Raw genomic sequence first — 19,222 nt, 5'->3', positions numbered from 1 at the left:
TTGCCAACTTTCTAATTGCACAAAACTGAACACCCTAGCCCTGCCCCTTCCCCAAGGCCATGCCCACCTTCCCTGAGCCCCTGACCCCCACTTGCTACATTCCCTCTCCCCAACCCTCACTGGGCTGGGGTGGGGGGAGGGCTCTAACTGGGAGTGGGGCTCTGAATGAGGGGTTTGGGGTGCAGGAGGGGGCTCCAGGCTGGGGCAGAGGGGTTCAGGGTGTGGGCTGGGGCAAGGAGTTGGAGTGTGGGGCAGGGGTGAGGGATGAGGGGTTTGGGGTACAGAAGGGAGCTCTGTGTTGGGGGGGGGGCTTGGGGTTGGGGCACGGGCTTACCTCCAGTGGCTCCCAATCAGCGGCACAGCGGGGGCATTAAGGCAGGCTTCCTACCTGTCCTGACTCCGCGCTGCGCCCTGGCCGTGGTCAGCAGGTCTGGGTCCTAGGCGGAGGCACAGCAGGCAACTCTGCACTGCTCTCGCCCGCAGGCACTGCCCCCGCAGCTCCCGGGGGGGCAGCACATGGAGTCAGGACAGGTAGGGACTAGCCTGCCTTCGCTCTGCTGTCAGGGTCCTTTTCGACTGCAGGTGCCATTCAAAAACCAGCTGCCTGGTCCCCCTAGTCCTGTCCCGCAGCGCAGCTGAGACATCAAGCAGGGAGCTGGCCCAAGTGTGCAGTCAGCCAGCAGCAGAGCTGGGGCCAGAGCCGGGCGTCCTGGCTGCCAGCCCCCCACCCCCGGCTGGGCGAGAGCCCCCCAGTCATTGCTCGGGGTATATGGCTGCAGCAGGCAGCCCCAGTGGTGCTGGGTGCTGCATCACTGAGACATGGGCCCTGCGGGGGGAGCTCCCCCCGCCCCCCAGCAGCTGGGCAGAGGGGGGGGCTGAACTCCACCCAGCAGGCCCAAGGCCTGCCCTTGAGCCACGTGACTCATTAGGCCGGGAGGCCCAGGCCCAGCATGCGCGGCCTGTGTTTGCCCAATGGCCATCGCGCCCTCCACTCGTCCCGTGAGCGCTCCCCACGTGCGTCCCCAACCAGGGGGCGGGGCTGAGTGCGCTGATCCCGCCCACCCCCGTTCTCATTGGCTCCCAGCCGCAGAGAACTCCTGCGCCCACCGACCGCTCTGAGAGTCGGCTGGCCAATCATTGAGCGGGATGAGGGCGGAGCCTGCGCTTGAGCCGGCAGGGAACGGGCTGGCTGGGCTGAGAGCTCAGGTAGGTAGGTAGGGCCGGGGCTGGGTCAGAGGGCGGAGCAGGTTCACAAGGGGCTGGGGGTCGGAGCTGTAGCTGGGGGCTCAGGCTATGGGGTGCAGGATCAGAGAGGGCTGGGGGTTGGAGCTGTAGCTGGGGTTATGGGGGCAGGTTCACAAGGGGTTGGGGGTCGGAGCTGTAGCTAGGGTTATGGGGGGCAGGTTCACAAGGGGCTGGAGGCGGAGCTGTAACTGGGGGCTCAGGCTATGGGGTGCAGGATCAGAGAGGGTTGGGGGTTGGAGCTGTAGCTGGGGTTATGGGGGCAGGTTCACAAGGGGTTGGGGGTCGGAGCTGTAGCTAGGGTTATGGGGGGCAGGTTCACAAGGGGCTGGAGGCGGAGCTGTAACTGGGGGCTCAGGCTATGGGGTGCAGGATCAGAGAGGGCTGGGGGTTGGAGCTGTAGCTGGGGTTATGAGGGGCAGGCTCACAAGGGGCTGGGGGTCGGAGCTGTAACTGGGGGCTCAGGCTATGGGGTGCAGCATCAGAGAGGGCTGGGGGTTGGAGCTGTAGCTGGGGTTATGGGGGGCAGGTTCACAAGGGGTTGGGGGTCGGAGCTGTAACTGGGGGCTCAGCTATGGGGTGCAGGATCAGAGAGGGCTGGGGGTTGGAGCTGTAGCTGGGGTTATGGGGGGCAGGTTCACAAGGGTCTGGGGGTTGGAGTTGTAACTGGGGGCTCAGCTATGGGGTGCAGGATCAGAGAGGGCTGGGGGTTGGAGCTGTAGCTAGGGTTATGGGGGGCAGGTTCACAAGGGGTTGGGTGTCAGAGCTGTAGCTGGGGGCTCAGGCTATGGGGTGCAGGATCAGAGAGGGCTGGGGGTTGGAGCTGTAGCTGGGGTTATGGGGGGCAGGTTCACAAGGGTCTGGGGGTTGGAGCTGTAACTGGGGGCTCAGGCTATGGGGTGCAGCATCAGAGAGGGCTGGGGGTTGGAAGCTGTAGCTGGGGTTATGAGGGGCAGGTTCACAAGGGTCTGGGGGTCGGAGCTGTAACTGGGGGCTCAGGCTATGGGGTGCAGCATCAGAGAGGACTGGGGGTTGGAGCTGTAGCTGGGGTTATGAGGGGCAGGTTCACAAGGGTCTGGGGGTCGGAGCTGTAACTGGGGGCTCAGGCTATGGGGTGCAGCATCAGAGAGGGCTGCGGGTCGGAGCTGTAGTTCTAGTACTGGGGTTATAGAGGGCAGATTCAGAAGGGGCTGGGGCTATGGGGTGCAGGATCAGAGAGGACTGAGGTTGGAGCTGTAGCTGGGGGCATTACTGGGACAGCTGACCCTAGGAACTGGGAATACAGGGGGCAGGTTTGGAAGGGTGTGAAGGGCGGAGCTGTAGTTGCTTTGGGAGGCTTGGTCATGGTGGAGACTGGGCCACTGGCAGCCCCTTTCCAGTTTCTAGAGACAGCACCGACCCCTGGAGTTCAAGGCTGCAGCTGGGACCCAGGTGCCCGGGGAGGCTGCCCCCAGCCACAGGCCTGCGTAGCCCATGAAGAAGTGCTCCCTGGTTGGAGTGCCATCTCCCCCAGTTACACCCACATCCTGCTAGTGTCACCACCGCCTTGTCTGGGCTACGCCTAATCCAGGCCTTGGCTCAGGCAGACTCTGGAGGCAGCAAACTGGACCTAGAGTGCACTGTGTCCCCAGGAGCCTCGTGGCTGGATCGGACAGGCTGTCCCCCAGCCCTGCCCTCTGGGGCATCTTGCAGAGAAGGGACCAGGTGATGGGGTTGCCTGCCGTAGCAGGGCCTGGACTCGATGCCCCAAGAGGTCCCTTCTGCCTCTAGGTCCTGTGACCCCAACTGGATTCCAGGGGCTACATTGTGGCTGCCCCAGCCAAGTCCCACTGCGGGGAGAGCCTCTGCCTCAGGCCTGAGCCCTGATCTGAGCTGGGGGGCTCATGCTCTGTAGGGCCAGCCACAGAGTGAGCTTTCAGCTGAACGGGCCTGTCCCCGGCTGTCGGTGAGCTCATGGGTTCAGCTCTTGGTTCAACCCCTGGTCATGGCTGGACAGACATGGCCCTGGGCTGTGACACTATGTGTGTTCTCTTCCTCCTGGACCTGGATATGACGGGCACAGGGGGCAGATTTGAGGGAGATCACACACACCCCCCAATGGAGGAGGAGCCGGGGGCCAAGGCAGGCATGGATGGTGCTGTACAGTGAGGCAAGTGGTGTACAGTGAGGCAAGCCCTGCCCAGAGGAGCTAGTGCTGTACACTACGCTGCACCGTGCCAGGACCCCTGTGGCCTGGGTGGGGCCGTGGTGCGGCATTCAGTGCAGGTGCCATGAAGTCAGGAGTGGGTGAAGGAGATTAAAGAGCGTGGGCAGGGAATAGAGAGGGTGGGAGGGGCCTGGAGCTGGGCTGTATTTGTGCAGAGCCCGAAAAGCAAGCTGGATGCAGAAGAAGCTGGTCTGCAGCCGGGGTTAGACTGAACTGGAGCAGAGCTGAGGTGAGACTGGGGGTGGCCGAGGGGAAGGGAGGCTGTGGTAGCTGAGAGGGACCCAGAGGTTTATCGAGTGGGAAGGATGTGGGAGAGAAAAGCCCCAAGACTTGGTTACAAGCTGGACAGAGGGGCTGAGCCCTTTGGGGTGGGGGAGCCAATAGTAAAAGAGTGGGGGCAACCAGAGGCACTAAATGCAACTGGGGAGGAGGTGGCTAGTGAAGAGGGCAGGGGTCAGACATTGGGTGCGTGGGTGAGTGTTGGCAGTTGGTAGAGACACCTCCCCCTCTCCTTCTGCCCCCTCCCCATCCTGTGCTGAGGTAGTCCACCTTCGGCAGAGGGGGCAGTGTGGTCCCTGCTGTGTGGCCAGCAGGGGGAACACATGTCTGGGGGTCAAAGCTGTGGGCCCCTGGCTTTTAAAAACAATTCCCTTGTTGGCAGATCATTATAGTCCTGTTGCGCCATCTGAGAGGCCAGGGTGCAGGTTCGAGGCTGGGGCTTCTGGGCACTGGATGGACCAGTGTGCAGCAGTGGGTCCAAGTGAGTCACCCCCCCAAGCCACTGCCTCCTGAGCCAGTGCACTGCCGGAGCGCTTCGCTTTGGAGCCCAGGGAAAGGCACTGGACTTGTGCCCTTTACTCCTGCTCATTGGGGGATACAGAAGCGCTGGGAGAGTTGGAGACAGACAGACGCACGCTCTCTCGCTCACTTCTTGCACTAGACGTTCAGTTCCAGTTTAGCCTGGTGGGTTCCATGGGCAAGTAGGCAGCTGGCCGGGCTCGCTAACCTAGCCGTCAAAGGCAGAACGAATTCCAGCAGCTGGGACCTGAACTGAGATAGCGTCAGATTGGCAATGAGGCACAGATATTTGCCAGGGAGGAGGATTGGCATTGGAACAACTTCCCCGGGGAAGAGCTGGTTTCGCCATCACCCAGAGGTGGGATGTGTGTGAGAGCCCCATCCCTCAGCCGGCAGTTCTGGGTCCATGCAGGAGTCCCTGGGTGGGGTCTGCAGCCTGGGCTCTGCTGGGGATCAGACTAGGTGAGAAAGGTCCCTTCTGGCTGAGGTAGCGAGATCTTTGTCACGGTTTAAAACTCTCACTGAACTTTCCAAACCTGGGAACCTAAATCTGGGTCCTGGTCCAGGCACTGCCAGGAGTGGCCTGGTGGTTGCTGCCCCTTTGTGGGTCCCCGCAGATGTTTCTCCTACTCCAGGCTGGGAGTGACGCAGGGCTCAGCTATGCCAGTCCATGCCGGGTGTGCAGATGTGTATGACATGCTGTCCAGTGGCACAGAAGGTGCCAGCTCTGCTCTTCTCCATCCCACGTCACAGCAGGGCTCTAGCACCACTCACCCAGCTTCTCCGTCTCTGGCAGAGACCTCCTAGCACTCACAGGGGCCTCAGGGCAGACTGCTGCCTCCGTGCTGCTCTGCACGATGGACTGGGGGCCTCGGAGCTTGGCAGGAGCTGGCTCCCTGGGCTTGGGCTGGGCCGGTTTCTTGCTGTTGGGGCTGAGATGTTGGTGCCTGTGTCTGCAGATCCCAGCAAAGTTGGGAGGGGGAAGGTTAGCTCAGGTACCTCGTGGGTGTTAGGATAATAGAATATCAGGGTTGGAAGGGAACTCAGGAGGTCATCTAGTCCAACCCCCTGCTCAAAGCAGGACCAATTCCCAACTAAATCATCCCAGCCAGGGCTTTGTCAAGCCTGACCTTAAAAACCTCTAAGGATGGAGACTCCACCACCTCCCTAGGTAACCCATTCCATTGCTTCACCACCCTCCTAGTGAAAGTTTTTCCTAAGATCCAACCTAAACCTCCCTGTACAAGGGTTTGCCAGGGCTCGACCCTCTCCGGGGCTCACTACACACCGGTGAGCCTGGGAAATTCATCCGGCCGTGGGGTCTCCCTCGGCAGCTCTTGCTGTAACCGGAAGAACACGGTAAGCCTGGCCCTGCTCAGAGCGGGCAACAATGCTACGTCAGGAGCTCAGAGCCTCAGTCAGGGCTGAGCAACAATAGTAGGCCCCAAGCCTCAACAGGCCTGGGAGAGGGGGAGACTGCCACCCACGGGTTGGGTGGCAGGGGGGACGCAGGCCCTCCCACTTCACTGCATCCCAGCCTGGGGCCTTAGCAGCGGCAGACGGCCCACTGCTTAGTCAGTGGGGATCCTGGCCACAACACACTGACATAGGCTCTGGCAATGTTGCAGCCAGACTGGGGTCAGCTGCCCCTGGCTAATTCCACACTCCCCCTCAGGGCTTACTTGGTGTCGGCCTCTGGGGGATCCAGGACCATGGGTTCGTCAGGGCAGGGATTGATCGGTGCGTCCGGCAGCTCCTCCGGATAGCGGGCGCAGGGCAGGCCCAGCGGCCGCCCTGGGCCGCGGAGTTTTCCCAGCCACAAGCTAGGCTGGAGACGTCTGGTCTCTCTGGCTGCTGGGGTCTTACTGAGGGCGAGCCTTTATACTTCTGGGTCGCTGCCTGACCCTCTGGGGGGTGGGCTCTGAGCTCCCTCACTCCGGCCCGAGGCGGCGGGGAGCCACACCGGCTCACTACACTCCCCGCACAGTAACTTGAGACCATTACTCCTTGTTCTGTCATCTGGTACCACTGAGAACAGTCTAGATCCTCCTCTTTGGAACCCCCTTTCAGGTAGTTGAAAGCAGCTATCAAATCCCCCCTCATTCTTCTCTTCTGCAGACTAAACAATCCCAGTTCCCTCAGCCTCTCCTCATAAGTCAAGTGCTCCAGCCCCCTAATCATTTTCGTTGCCCTCCGCTGGACTCTTTCCAATTTTTTCACATCCTTCTTTTAGTTTGGGGCCCAAAACTGGACACAGTACTCCAGATGAGGCCTCACCAATGTCAAATAGAGGGGAATGATCACGTCCCTCGATCCGCTAGCAATGTTCCTACTTATACAGCCCAAAATGCCGTTAGCCTTCTTGGCAACAAGGGCACACTGTTGACTCATATCCAGCTTCTCGTCCACTGTAACCCCTAGGTCCTTTTCTGCAGAACTGCTTCCTAGCCATTCGGTCCCTAGTCTGTAACAGTGAATGGGATTCTTCCGTCCTAAGTGCAGGACTCTGCACTTGTCCTAGTTGAACCTCATCAGGTTTCTTTTGGCCCAATGCTCTAATTTATCTAGGTCCCTCTGTATCCGATCCCTACCCTCCAGCGTATCTACCACTCCTCCCAGTTTAGTGTCATCTGCAAACTTGCTGAGAGTGCAGTCCACACCATCCTCCAGATCATTAATGAAGATATTGAACAAAACCGGCCCCAGGACCGACCCTTGGGGCACTCGGCTTGAAATCAGCTGCCAACTAGACATGGAGCCATTGATCACTACCCATGGAGCCTGACGATCTAGCCAGCTTTCTATCCACCTTACAGTCCATTCATCCAGCTCATACTTCTTTAACTTGCTGGCAAGAATACTGTGGGAGACCGTATCAAAAGCTTTGCTAAAGTCACATCCACTGCTTTCCCCTCATCCACAGAGTCAGTTATCTCCTCATAGAAGGCAATTAGGTTAGTCAGGCACGACTTCCCCTTGGTGAATCCATGCTGACTGTTCCTGATCACTTTCCTCTCCTCTAAGTGCTTCAGAATTGATTCCTTGAGGACCTGCTCCATGATTTTTCCAGGGACTGAGGTGAGGCTGACTGGGCTGTAGTTCTCCGGATCCTCCTCCTTCCCTTTTTTAAAGATGGGCACTATATTAGCCTTTTTCCAGTCATCCAGGGCCTCCCCCGATCGCTATAAGTTTTCAAAGATAATGGCCAATGGCTCTGCAATCACATCCACCAACTCCTTTAGCACCCTCGGATGCAGTGCATCCGGCCACATGGACTTGTGCTCGTCCAGTTTTTCTGTGTGGGCTGGCCTCCCTGGCTGCACAACAACTCCCCTGCTGTGCTCTCCCCCTTCACCCTGGGGCTGGGGGGACCCATGGGTGCTGCCCATGGGAGCAGAGTGCAGCTGGTGTGACGTCCAGGACAGTGTTTCCATTTCAGGTGAGAACCCTCTGCCCCCAAACACCCAGCTCAGAAGGTGCCATCCTCTGGCACATTCGCTGGGCAGCTGGAGGAATTTCTGTAGGACCCTGTCAGATTCCACAGGGCTTTCCCTGCAGGGCTGGGGGAGTGTCCGGTTCCACATGCTCCCTTGGCCTGAGGCCTGGTATTATCCCGTGTTTACAAGGCTGACATGTGGATGCCATTTAGGGCTGGGGTGGGGGAGAGCGGGGTAGGGCAGGGCAGCCTGGGGGCCCTCTAGGGATGGGAGTGGGATGGTCCGGGGGCCCTGCTGGGCTAGGGGATGGGAACAAGGCACACGGTACATTAAGGACCCCCCACTCCAGGTGCTCATGGGCCCTGTGACAGCAGGAGGTGGGATGTTCAGTGCTAGTGAGCACACCCTGGTGCTGTGAGGAGAGGCCCAGGGCATGCTGGCCCCCCAGTGTGACCCCTCCCTCCTTGGCCTGTTCCCCCTGCAGTCCTGGGGCCGTAGGAGATGGCGCACTCCCTCTACCGCCTTCTGCTGGTCCCCACCTGCCTGCTGCTGAAGCTCTCCAAGCTCCTATACTGCCTGGCCGAGCATAGTGCCTCCTACCTGCTGGGGGCTGCCTACTGCCTGTGGGTGCCGTGGCTGGTGCTGACCCAGGGGCCGTGTCGGGCCTTCCGCTGGAGGGTGCGAGAGATGCCACCACCGTGCCTTACCGATGCCTCCTATGGGGAGCACCGCTACCTGCAGCTTAAGGTTGTGTGGGGGGAAGGGGATGGGGGGGGACAGTGGGGCTGGGTCAATCCCTGAACAGATCCTCCTGCAGAGTCCAGGCTGCAGCTCTTACCCCTGTGATGGTTCTTGGGATGCCCAGGAATGAGTCCCCTCGGAACCCCCGGCCTCCAGCCAGAGGAAGTCTTTGTGCTTAAGTGGGTGTCAGCTCCCTGCCACCTCCAGTCGGTTAGCCCCCAGACAGCCCTTCCTTTGCCTTGCAGGTTAACAATAGGTGCACCGCAGTCCCGGAGCCCCTGTGAAGCATTCCCCTGTAGGGCCTAGCCCCTGTCCACTGAACACGGAGACTTGGCAGGTCAGCCGTCCAAGGGACAGCGCACACCAGCTGGGATGGTTCAGCATCCTGTCTAACACCACAGGGCTGAGTTCCAGGTCGGGTGAGAACAGGCGTACAGGTCGTATCAAAGAGCGAGAGCTAAGAGCTAGCGAGCGAGGATGATGGAAATGGGAAGGTGACACAAGACAAAAGCGTAACACGATGCTTAGAGACTAACTTCACTCATTTAACCATGTGTTCAATGCATATACACAACTCCTTCAATATCAGCCATACCCCCCACCTGCAATGATTCTGAGGAGCGGGATGACATCGCCTTCCATTGGAAACCTCCCATGATGTCATTGCTGGGTAAACGCCATTAAGTGGTGTGCTCGGTGTAGTGAGTTTGTCAGGCTGTTGGAACTGTCAACCCTTTGCCTGCTGGTACCAGTGGGGCTCTGCCAGCCTCCTGCCCAGCTGTCCCCCATGGTTCTTGCTGACGTGGGGCTGTGGCACAGGGGAAGCTGGGGCAGGTGCTGCAGACAAGGCCAGTGTCTGGGATGAGACAAACAAGGGCAGAGGTTGGCAAACTACAGCCCGTGGGCCACATCCGGCCCACGGGACAATCTTGCCCGGCCCCTGAGCTCCCGGCCGGGGAGGCTAGCCACCGGCCCCTCCCCCACTGTTCCCCCTGCCCCCCAGCCTCCGCTCACTGCGCCGCTGGCGCAATGCTCTGGGCGGCAGCGCAGCTGCAGAGCCATGGCCTGACCTGGTGCTCTGTGCTGCGCGGTGGCGTGGCTGGCTCCAGCCGGGTGGCGCAGCTGCCTGTCCTGGTGCTCTGGGTGGCGCGGCTGTAGCGCTGCCAGCCACTGATGCTCCAGGCAGCACGGTAAGGGGGCAGGGGGGGTTGGATAGAGGGCAGGGGAGTTTGGGGTGGTGGTCAGGGGGCGGGGGTCAGGTTGGTCAGAGGGTGGGGAAAAGGGGGGTTGAATGGGGGCAGGGGTCCTGGGGGGGCAGTCAGGAAGGAGGGGGGGTTGGATGGGGCAGCAGGGGGCAGTCAGGGGTGGAGGATCCGGGGGCAGTCAGGGAACGGGGGGGTTGGAGGGGGCAGGAGTCCCGGGGGGAGGGGGCAGGCCAGGCCTGGCTGTTTGGGGAGGCACAGCCTCTCCTAACCAGCCTTCCATACAATTTCGGAAACTCGGTGTGGCCCTCAGGCCAAAAAGTTTGCCCACCCCTGAATCAGGGGGACACCAGCTGCTAAGCCCAGCAGCCCCATTGGTCAGCAGAGGCCCTGGAGGTGCCACCCAGCTCCTGCCATGGTGCAGCTGACCCCTGAGTGACTGGGCATGAACATTTCCTTCTCTCCCCTCCCCATCCTTGCAGAGCTCAGGGCTGCGTTTGCACTATGTCACAGCTGGCCAGGAGGGGGCGCAGCTCATGCTGTGTCTGCACGGATTCCCCCAGAACTGGTAGGTCTCTCTGGCTACTCTTGGGTGGGAGGGGCGCCTGCTTCCCATGGCCTGTGAGGAGTTGGGATGAGGGGGTGTTTATTACAGTCATGCGGGTCAGGGCCCCATTGTGCTGGTGCTGCACCGACCAAGCAGCCCCGAGGAGCTGACAGCGCGATGGAGGCAGGACAGGTGAAGGGGCAGAACACACCAGTGGACACTGGTTCAAAGGCTGGCCCGGAAGGAAGGAGGGGCGCGTCCCCGGGGCAGGGCCTGCTCAGGAACCCTGAATTCTCTCCCCAGAGAGCTGAGCCCTGGAGGATGGTGCCACTGAGTAGCTGCATGTCCCTCCTGCAACGCCCCTTCCTCTCTGCGCGGAGGTGTGTCGCGCAATGCTGGGTGAGCTGTGCTGGGGGCGCTGGCTAGCACAGCTCAGGCTCCCGCGCTCAGCCCCGGCTCTGGGCAGCGCCCTGGCCAGGCAGCTGCGGAGGGGATGGGAGCAGGGAATGGCCCCGAGGTTTAGCTGGCGGGGACTCTCCCCCCACCCCCCGGCTCGGCAGGGTATCCCCTAGGCACTGATTGAGCTCAGGGCTGTGTGCGTTGGCAGGTTTGCTTGGCGCTACCAGCTGCAGGAGTTCAAGAGGCAGTTCCGGGTGGTGGCGCTGGACCTGCGGGGCTATGGGGGTTCGGACGCCCCGCGCGGGAAGCAGCACTACCGGATGGAGGCCCTGCTGGAGGACGTGCATGGTGTCATCCAAGTGCTGGGCACCAAGGACCAGAAGGGTGAGGAGTGGCTGCTGGGCATGTGTGAATGGAGGCCTCCCCCTCTGTGCTTCGGCTGGGGAAGGTACGAGCTGCGAGGGAGCTGGCCCCTCTGGTGGAGGAGAGGAACCTCCCTGCTCAAGCTGTTCCCAGGCGCAGAGGGGCCTTTCCTTGAGACCCTGCTGCGCCCCGCTTTGCACTGTCCCAGATGGCTCCCCCTTTGGATGAGTTGTGGGAGTGTCCAGCCTGAGCTGTTCCCGCAGAAGGGGCAGAGGGGTTCTCCTCCAGCCCTGACAACGGCGACCCCAGAGCACCACCGAGGTTGGGTGGGGCGCTGTGAAGCCTGGGATATGCCCCCGACCCCAAACCTTAGCATCTCCCTGGTTGGGCGCCACGTAGCAGCAAGTGGGCGGAGCTTGGCTGCCGTGTGGCAGCGTGGCTGTGCTCTGCTGAGTCGGGAGTTCCATTTCTGGGGCGAGAATTGAATCAATGAGCAGGTGTGTCTACAGCAGAGACAGACACTCAGTGTCCCATCCCACCTGCTTGCTTGCTTGGTCTGTCCAGGCTGTCCGAGCCTCTGGCTATTGCCCCAGTTGGGGAGCAGGGAGACAATGGAGGGGGGCAACTCTGTGGCAGGAGGGAGGTGCGGGGGGTAGGGCAACTCTGTGGGAGAAGTGGACATACCCTTGGCAGGGTAAGGTAGAGGGGGAGGCGAGTGGGATGGGAGAGGCAGTGGTGGGGCACCCTGACTGTGGAAGTCCAGCTCTGTCCAGCGTCACTCTGCCCTGACAGTCGGTCTGCCTCGCTGTCTCTGCTTCCAGGCTTTACCAAGTGCATCCTGGTGGGGCATGACTGGGGTGGTACCATCGCGTGGAAGTTCGCCATGAATCACCCCGACATGGTGGAGAAGCTCATTATCATGAATGCCATCCACCCGGCCATGCTTAAAGGTGATGCTCTGACCTGCAGGGGTGCTGGGCTCCCCCCCCCCCCCCGAGGGTCTGTGGCAGGTCCAGGATGGAGGAGGCTGGTTCTTGCAGCACAGGCGTCTCTGGTGCCTGCCAGCAGCACGGAGGTTTCGACCAGGTGACAGTAGCACTCCTTGGGGTGGGGAGACGAAGGCTCCTGGGGTCTCTACATTGTGGCTGGGGCTCCCAACCCGTCCCCCCCCCCCACAGGGGCTGCAGGCTCTCCGAGCACCAGGCCAGCCCAAGCGAGCTCTGAAATGACGTCACTGGCACGTGCCGTGTGACTTTCGCTCCTGTCTCTGGTGGGAGCCCTGAGCGTTCCAGGGGGCACCGGGGTAGGAGGCCCTCCAGCCTCAGCATGTCAGTGTCTGCCTTTCTGCCCACCCGCTGCAGAGTACGTAGGAGGCCACCCCTGCCAGCTGCTGCGCTCCATCTACATATTCATATTCCAGCTGCAGAGGCTGCCTGAGCTGCTCTTGTCTTTGGGTGACTTCCAGGTGAGAGTGGGGGGTGGGGGAGGTGGGAGCAGGGAGTGGGGCTAGTTGGCTGGGGGAGCTGGGGATCCGGGGAGGAGGGGAGTGGGAAGGGACCTGGCAGCCGTGGCTCAGCTTAATTAGGATTCCAAATGTGCCCATTTATAGAACTGCCCCTTCGCTCTCCCTGGGTGTAGCCACCTCTGGGGAGGGATGTGGCACCTGGTAACCACCCACTATGCAGCATGTTAGGGCTGAAGGGCAGGGTGGAATGGCCCCAGTGGGAGTTTAACCCTGACTTGGGAAAGCTGCCAGGGGATCGTTAATGACTGCAGACATTTACAGCTCTGGTGTGCAGCTCCTTCAGCGCCCCATACAGCCCTGCTGGGGTATTGGGATCGGCACTGACTCCTGAGGTGAGGGCCCAGCACCATTGGGGCCAGCACAGTGCAGGGGGAGAAAACCTGCCTACTGAGTGGTGACTGGCACTGCGTCCGGCACTCCCTTGCCTTTCAGCTTGGGGGGTAAAACAGAGGCCCTAACCCCACTGGCACTTGTTAAAGATCTTGGGTGCTTTTTGCAAGGGTGCTGGCCTGGCTGAATTCTGGGATTATACGCAGCTAGGGAATTCAATTCTGTCCCTCTCCCCACCCCGCTGCTTTCTTTTGGATGCACCAGTTGAGCTCCCTCTCCTCCTCCTGTCCCAGTGGCTGGGTTCCACCCCAGCAGTGGCTGCATGTCAGTGGTGGGTGGAAATCTAATCTACCATTTTTTGTGTGTGTATTAACCATGGCCCTGTAAGTCAGAGGGACAGTGGCTGCTTTGTAAACGGGAAACACCCATGCTAATTAGGGATCATCCCGTTCCTAATGGCTGCTGTAATAAACTGCTGGTTAATTAGCAGGTGCGGAGGATAGAGATTAATGGGAAGGGGCTGGGAGTAGCTAGAAGGAGGGGCAGGAGTGACATCATGGAATTCATGCTGGATAAAGGTCGCTCCTACAGCAGGGTTGGGAAGGGGGAACTAGTCAGCCCCACATTAAATGGGGGAGAAGCTAGGAACCGGTAATGCAGCTAGAGAGCATGGGATTGGGGGATCCCAGCGAGCGGGGCGGGAATGAGTATCAATTAATTGGGCAGCTGATAATATCCCAACAGACCTGAAATGAAGGGGGGAACAATGGGCGTGACCCTCCCAGGATGGGGCCACAGACTGTGTTGTGGGGGTGGGGGGCTGGGATAAAAGCTACCGACTGCCTTTGGGGCAGTAATTCCTGGAACTGCTGCAGGAGCAGCTAAATAGCAATCCAACGAACTCGGCTTTGGAGGGAGCTGAGCTTTATACTAAAGGACCCTGGCCCTTTGGAGCAAGGGGCTTTGTTCTGGACGGCCTAGAACCAGACTTCAGGAGAAAGGTGGGAAAGTCAAACCCATGAAAGGAAATAATTAGCTGGTGGAACTCACTGCTCTGGGAAGTCATTGAGGCCTGAACTTAGTGAGGTTCGAACTTAGTGATGTTTCTCGGGGTCAGGAAGAGAGCCAGAGTTGTTAGGTTATGACCAAAACCAAAGGCAAAACGCCATGCTGGCCAGGAGATCGACAGTCCTGCTTCAGAGCCTGGGAGGAGACCTTGTGGGGACTGGGGGTGAGTTCTTACCCCTTCCTCTCTAGCAGCTGGCACTAGCCCTGTCCGAGACGGGATCCTGGGCTAGCTGGGGTGTGTGGCTGATCCAGGTTGGTGATGCCCATGTCCCCTCCTCCCCATCTGTGTCTGTCCTGTCCATGCCTGATCTGGAGGCAGGAGCTCAGCAGTGTGACCACCTCTCTCTACATCCTCACTGAGGAGATGTATTTTAGGGTCCCTCGTTATTCTGGGATTCTCTCCTGGGATTCGGGATGCTTGTGTGACTCTGTCATGGGGAGGGGCAGGACTCGGCCCTCTCTACACACACTGTTTGGGCCACCACCGGGGAGACAGCCCTTGCTTGATCAAAGCCACGTGGGGGTAGGGTGACCAGACATCCCGATATTGTCCCTACAAATTGTCCCGATATCTGTCGGCAGCGCTTTTTTATTTTGCTCCCCCCATGTGTCCCGATTTTTTCTTTCCCTCATCTGGTCCCCCTAGGTGGGGGTTCTAGAGCAGTGCTTCTCAACGACCAGTGCTAGGACCAGCACCAGTCCCTGAGATCTCCCTGACACGCTTGGCAGACAGCAAGCTTGTTCCTGGTACGAAAAAGGTTGAGCAGCACTGTTCTAGGAGAAGCAGCGTGAGCATGCGAGGGGCCCATCCTGGGATAGAGGAGACGGAATAGGTCAGTTTCCTCTGTGGAGGCCGCTGACTCCAGGCTAAGCCTGCAGGCTAGGAAGAATGGGGGGCAATTTTGGGGAGCACCCCACCTGTCCCAGTAGCCGGGCAGGGTTATCTCTGGGAGAGGGAGCCCCCATACGCCAGGCTTTTGACACTAGCTGGAACTCTCTTTCTGCATTTCATGGGGGCTCCCCATCCCTGCCATGGGGAGCAGGCTCACCGGGTTCTGTAGGGAGCTAAGATTTGGGGCATGACAGTCTGTTGGCCAGGAGCCAGGCCCTCACCCCTTTGGCTCGCCAGGCTCCAGATCCGAGCCACCCTTTCGGAGGGATTAGGCTACCTGGCTCTGGATGGAGCATGATGGTATGTCTGCTGGGAGCTGCTCACCAGGCCCCAGATCTGAGCTGTCCCTGACCCCGGCAATGTCTGTCCTGAGGCAGCTGTTGAAGGACACTTTGGCAGGCAGGAAGGGAGGAATCCAGAACCCTGAGCGGCGCCTGACGACACAGGAGCTGGAGGCCTACGTGTTCAGCTTCTCCAAGCCCGGAGCGCTGACGCCACCCCTCGATTACTACAGGAACATGTTCAGGTAGGGCCCCTGCCCCTCCATGGAGCTCACCCCAGTGCAGCACACTGAACCCAGTGAGTTGCCCCTCTGATGCTGGGGAGATGGGATGGGTGAGGGCACACGTGCTGGGCTGGGAGGAGCAGGAGGGGGAAGTGGCTGCTGCAGCCCCACTGGCTGCCCGAGCAGCCCTGCAGGGAATGAGTGGAGGGGCTAGTGGGTGGCAGCCCCGAGGCAGGGAAGGGATGTGCTGGGGCTTGCACAGGACTGTAGGATCCCATTCCACCCCGTGCTTCCCTGACACTGCCCAGAGCCAAGGGCCGGGGGATCTGTGTGCACTGGGAGCTGCTGCCCCTCTTTGCTCCCAGAACCAAATCTGTGGTGTAGTCGCCCCTGGGAGAGTCTGGTGCTGCCAGGCAGGGCCGGTTCCAGGGTTTTGGCCGCCCCAAGCAGTCAAAAAAAAAAAGCCGCGATCGCGATCTGCGGCGGCAATTCAGTGGAAGGTCCTTCACTCCGAGCGGGAGTGAGGGGCCATCTGCCGAATTGCCGCCGAATAGCTGGGCCTGCCGCCCCTCTCCGGAGTGGCCGCCCCAAGCACCTGCTTGCCAAGCTGGTGCCTGGAGCCGGCCCTGCTGCCAGGGGTAACTATGGGCATGTTGACACTACAAACTTAGGTTGACCTATGTTAGGTCGACCTACAGCCACTGCAGATTCATATCCACACTACCCTCCTTACCAGCACAATTCCACCGACTTAAGTGGGGCAGTGCAGGGGGCTGAGAGCCTGGGCTCTCAGCTCTGTGCGTGGCTGCCCCCCACCCTTCCCTGGGCTCTCAACTCCCAGATATCCCTGATGCCCCTCCCGCCCACGGCTCCCCACGGGGAACTCCGCACCTGGAGCCTGGGCGGCTGCCAGGCTCCTGACGGGGAGCCAGGAACTGGGAGTCCAAGGGCAGCCGGGCTCTAGCTGGAGCCCTACACCAACCCCAGGGTGACAGCCTGAACTGTGAGCTGGGCTCTAAGAGGGAGCCGTGAAATTAACAGAAATGACATCCAATAGCTGATGTTGGATGACACGGACGCTGTGTCACCCTATCTACACTGACATAAGCCCTAAGCCTCTTGTGGAGGTGGAGTAGTTATGTCAGAGTAGTAGTGCACTTACATCAGCAGGAGCAAGGCTGTAGTGTTACTCCTGGGGAAATTCTGTGCCACTGCGTGTGTGCAGAATTCATGTTCCCTGCAGATTTCTTTGCTTTCCTGCAGAAAAATGATTTTCTGGCAGGGAAGCAAAGGGAAGCTCCAAGAGCAGTCACACACCACTCCCTAGCCGCGCAGGTACATCATTTCAGGCATCCGGAGTAGCCAGTGGTGACGTAAATCACCACAGGGCTGGGGACACCCCGGCCAGTGGCTCCTACCCTGAGCTGGGATTAGCTGCTAGTCCCGGCTGGGCTGGAGGCAGGAGAGGACGGGACTTCCTCTTCCCCTGCATGGAGTGGCTGGGGCTGTGTCAGACCCACCCCCAGAAACCTCCCTCAGCTGCAGGAAGCTCAGCATCCTCCCCTGCTTCCTGCCCCCATCGTTCCTAAGCTGTGGGGACGGGGGGCAGTGTACAGGGAGCTGCTCCCCCAACCGCCCAACCCCTGTGCATATGGACCTCCCATACCCAGACACCCCTGCCAAGCTTCACCCCGTACACCCAGAACCTCCATGCCCGAACCCCACCCCACTGAACCTCAACCCCTGCACCCAGACCCCCTGCCTCCAACCACCCCCCACTGAGCTCTCTACACTCAAACCCCCATCCTGATGAGCCCCACCCCCTGCACCACCCTGAGCTCCCACTTCCAGACCCCCAGGCCACTGAACCCCCCAACTAGCTGCACCCAGACCCCCGTGCTGGGCCCCAACCCCTTTCACCTGGAAGCCCCTGCAGAGTCCCATTGCACCCCCCCCAACGAGCCTCTGTGCATCAGATTCCCTCATACCTAGACCCCACACTGAGCTGCCTGCATCCAGATAGTCCCACACAGAATCCAAAACCCCAACACTGAGCCCCTCCACACTTTGATCCTCCCTGGTTGAGCCTGCCTACCCCAGACCTGATGTGCCTAGTGCAGAGGGCCCCAGTGTGTTTCTGGAGTAGGCCCAGGCCTTGTGTAGAATGCCCTCAGGAGTAGTAGGGTGGACACTGATATAGCTAGGTCGATGTAAGGCAGCTTACGTCTACCTAACTGTGTAGTGTAGACCAGGCCTTAGTCAGGTGCTGCCAGGCCTGTGAGTGGCAAGACAAGACCCCCAGACTCTCGCTGGGGTAGCAGGTCTAACTATGGAGTTCTGGGAAGGAAGGTGCAGTCAGGCAACTGCCCCAGAGGCTGCGCCACCCCCCATCAGCACTAAGGTAACCTGAACGCCCTCCCCCGTATTCCGCTTACCCTCCTGTCTTTGTCCACCATCCCTGTGCTGTGAGGGGGCTCTGTGCCCACTGCCCTGGGCAAGTGGTCACCTCTCTCTCTCTCTCTCCCCCTCCCTGCAGCAGGAGCTCCATGCAGTGCAAGGACGTGCTGGTGCCCACGCTGGTGATCTGGGGGGAGAAGGACATGTACCTGGAGGCTGGGATGATCCCCCTCCTGGAGCAGTATGTGCGCAAGTGCTGCCGCGTGCGGCGCATCCCTGAGGCCAGCCATTTTGTCAGCGAGGACCAGCCCGACAAGGTCAATCAGCTGATCTGGCATTTCCTGCGGGAGAGTGACTGAGCGGGCCCTATTTACTGGCTTGGGTGTGGCAAGGCAGGGACCTGATCCTGGCAAACAAGCCCCGGACCCTCCACTGGGCCAAGCCCCCGCCCCCCACACTAATTGGTCTTGTGCCTGGGGTACCATCCCTCCAGCAGCAGGTCACCCCTCCAGATCCTGCCTGAGCCCTCCTGCAGAGAGGAGCCCTGAGCTCCCAGACATATAGGTAGGGCCCTACCAAATTCACGGTCCATTTTGGTCAATTTCAGAATCATAGGATTTAAAAAAAATAAAAATAAAAATCATGATTTCAGCTATTTGCATCAGGGTGTTGTGATTGTATGGGTCCTGACCCAAAAGGGAGTTGTGGGAGGGTTGCAAGGTTATTGTGTGTGGGGTTGTGGTACTGCTATCCTTCCTACTGGGCTGTTGCTGCCAACGGCGCTGCCTTCAGAGCTGGGCAGCTGGAGAGCAGCTGCTGCTGGCCAGGAGCCCAGCTCTGAAGGCAGAGCTGCCGTCAGCAGTAGCACAGAAGGATGGTATGGTATTGCCACCCTTACTTCTGTGCTGCTCCCTGCAGAGCTGGGCCCTCAGTCACCAGCCACCACTTTCCAGCCGCCCAACTCTGAAGGCAGCAGCACAGAAGTAATGGTGGCATGGTATGGTATTGCCACCCTTACTTCTGCGCTGCTGCAGGTGGGGCACTGCCTTAAGAGCTGGGTGCCCAGCCAACGGCTGCCTCTCTCCAGCCACCCATCTCTGAAGACAGCGCAGAAGTAAGGGTGGCAATACAGTTTTAATCTGGAATCGCCCTGAATATGGACATTGGACTATAACCCCGTGGACTAATTCTGAAAGAACTCTTTGCAACTGCAAAGCTCACCATCTCTACTCCAAATTTAATCTCCAGAACTGTACTCGTGTCTGATCTTCCATGCTGATCTTTTAACCAATTCCCTCCCTCTTTTCTTTTAATACATTTTAGTGTAGTTTAGAAGAATTGGCTGTAAGGGTGTATTTGGGTAAGATCTGGAATATTCATTAACCCGGGAGGTAATGTATCTGATTCTTTAGGATTGGTAGAACTTTCTGATATGATGAATAAGATTTTCATTGATCCTCCTCCTATTTGACTTGGGTGTCTGGGTGGAGGCCTGAGGCTGGGTTGCTTTAAGGGCACTGTGCGGTTAGCTTCTGGGTAACCAGTGAGGTACAACAGAAGCTGTTCTGCG

At 59.6% G+C, this 19,222-nt stretch overlaps 1 protein-coding gene across 2 annotated transcripts; it reads left to right on the top strand.

Moving 5' to 3' along the window:
* Positions 1 to 1,108: 1,108 nt before the first annotated feature.
* Positions 1,109 to 18,304, top strand: LOC101931193 (epoxide hydrolase 3-like). Of its 2 annotated transcripts, XM_065576420.1 has the most exons (9): positions 2,371 to 3,677; positions 4,110 to 4,208; positions 8,168 to 8,430; positions 10,109 to 10,194; positions 10,781 to 10,956; positions 11,757 to 11,885; positions 12,297 to 12,400; positions 15,128 to 15,276; positions 17,792 to 18,304. In XM_065576420.1, the coding sequence occupies exons 3-9, from the start codon at positions 8,185 to 8,187 to the stop codon at positions 18,009 to 18,011; spliced, it is 1,110 nt and encodes a 369-aa protein (XP_065432492.1). In that variant the 5' UTR covers positions 2,371 to 3,677; positions 4,110 to 4,208; positions 8,168 to 8,184; the 3' UTR covers positions 18,012 to 18,304. The 2 variants fall into 2 exon arrangements, with proteins under 2 accessions (XP_065432493.1, XP_065432492.1); XM_065576421.1 differs by lacking the exons at positions 2,371 to 3,677; positions 4,110 to 4,208; positions 8,168 to 8,430 and adding an exon at positions 1,109 to 1,206.
* The last annotated feature ends 918 nt before the right edge of the window (positions 18,305 to 19,222 follow it).

This window comes from Chrysemys picta, chromosome 22, assembly GCF_011386835.1.
Source record: "Chrysemys picta bellii isolate R12L10 chromosome 22, ASM1138683v2, whole genome shotgun sequence".
Taxonomy (NCBI): domain Eukaryota; kingdom Metazoa; phylum Chordata; order Testudines; family Emydidae; genus Chrysemys; species Chrysemys picta.
Note: the sequence above shows the minus strand (reverse complement) of the source record. Positions and strands in the feature narration are given on the sequence as shown.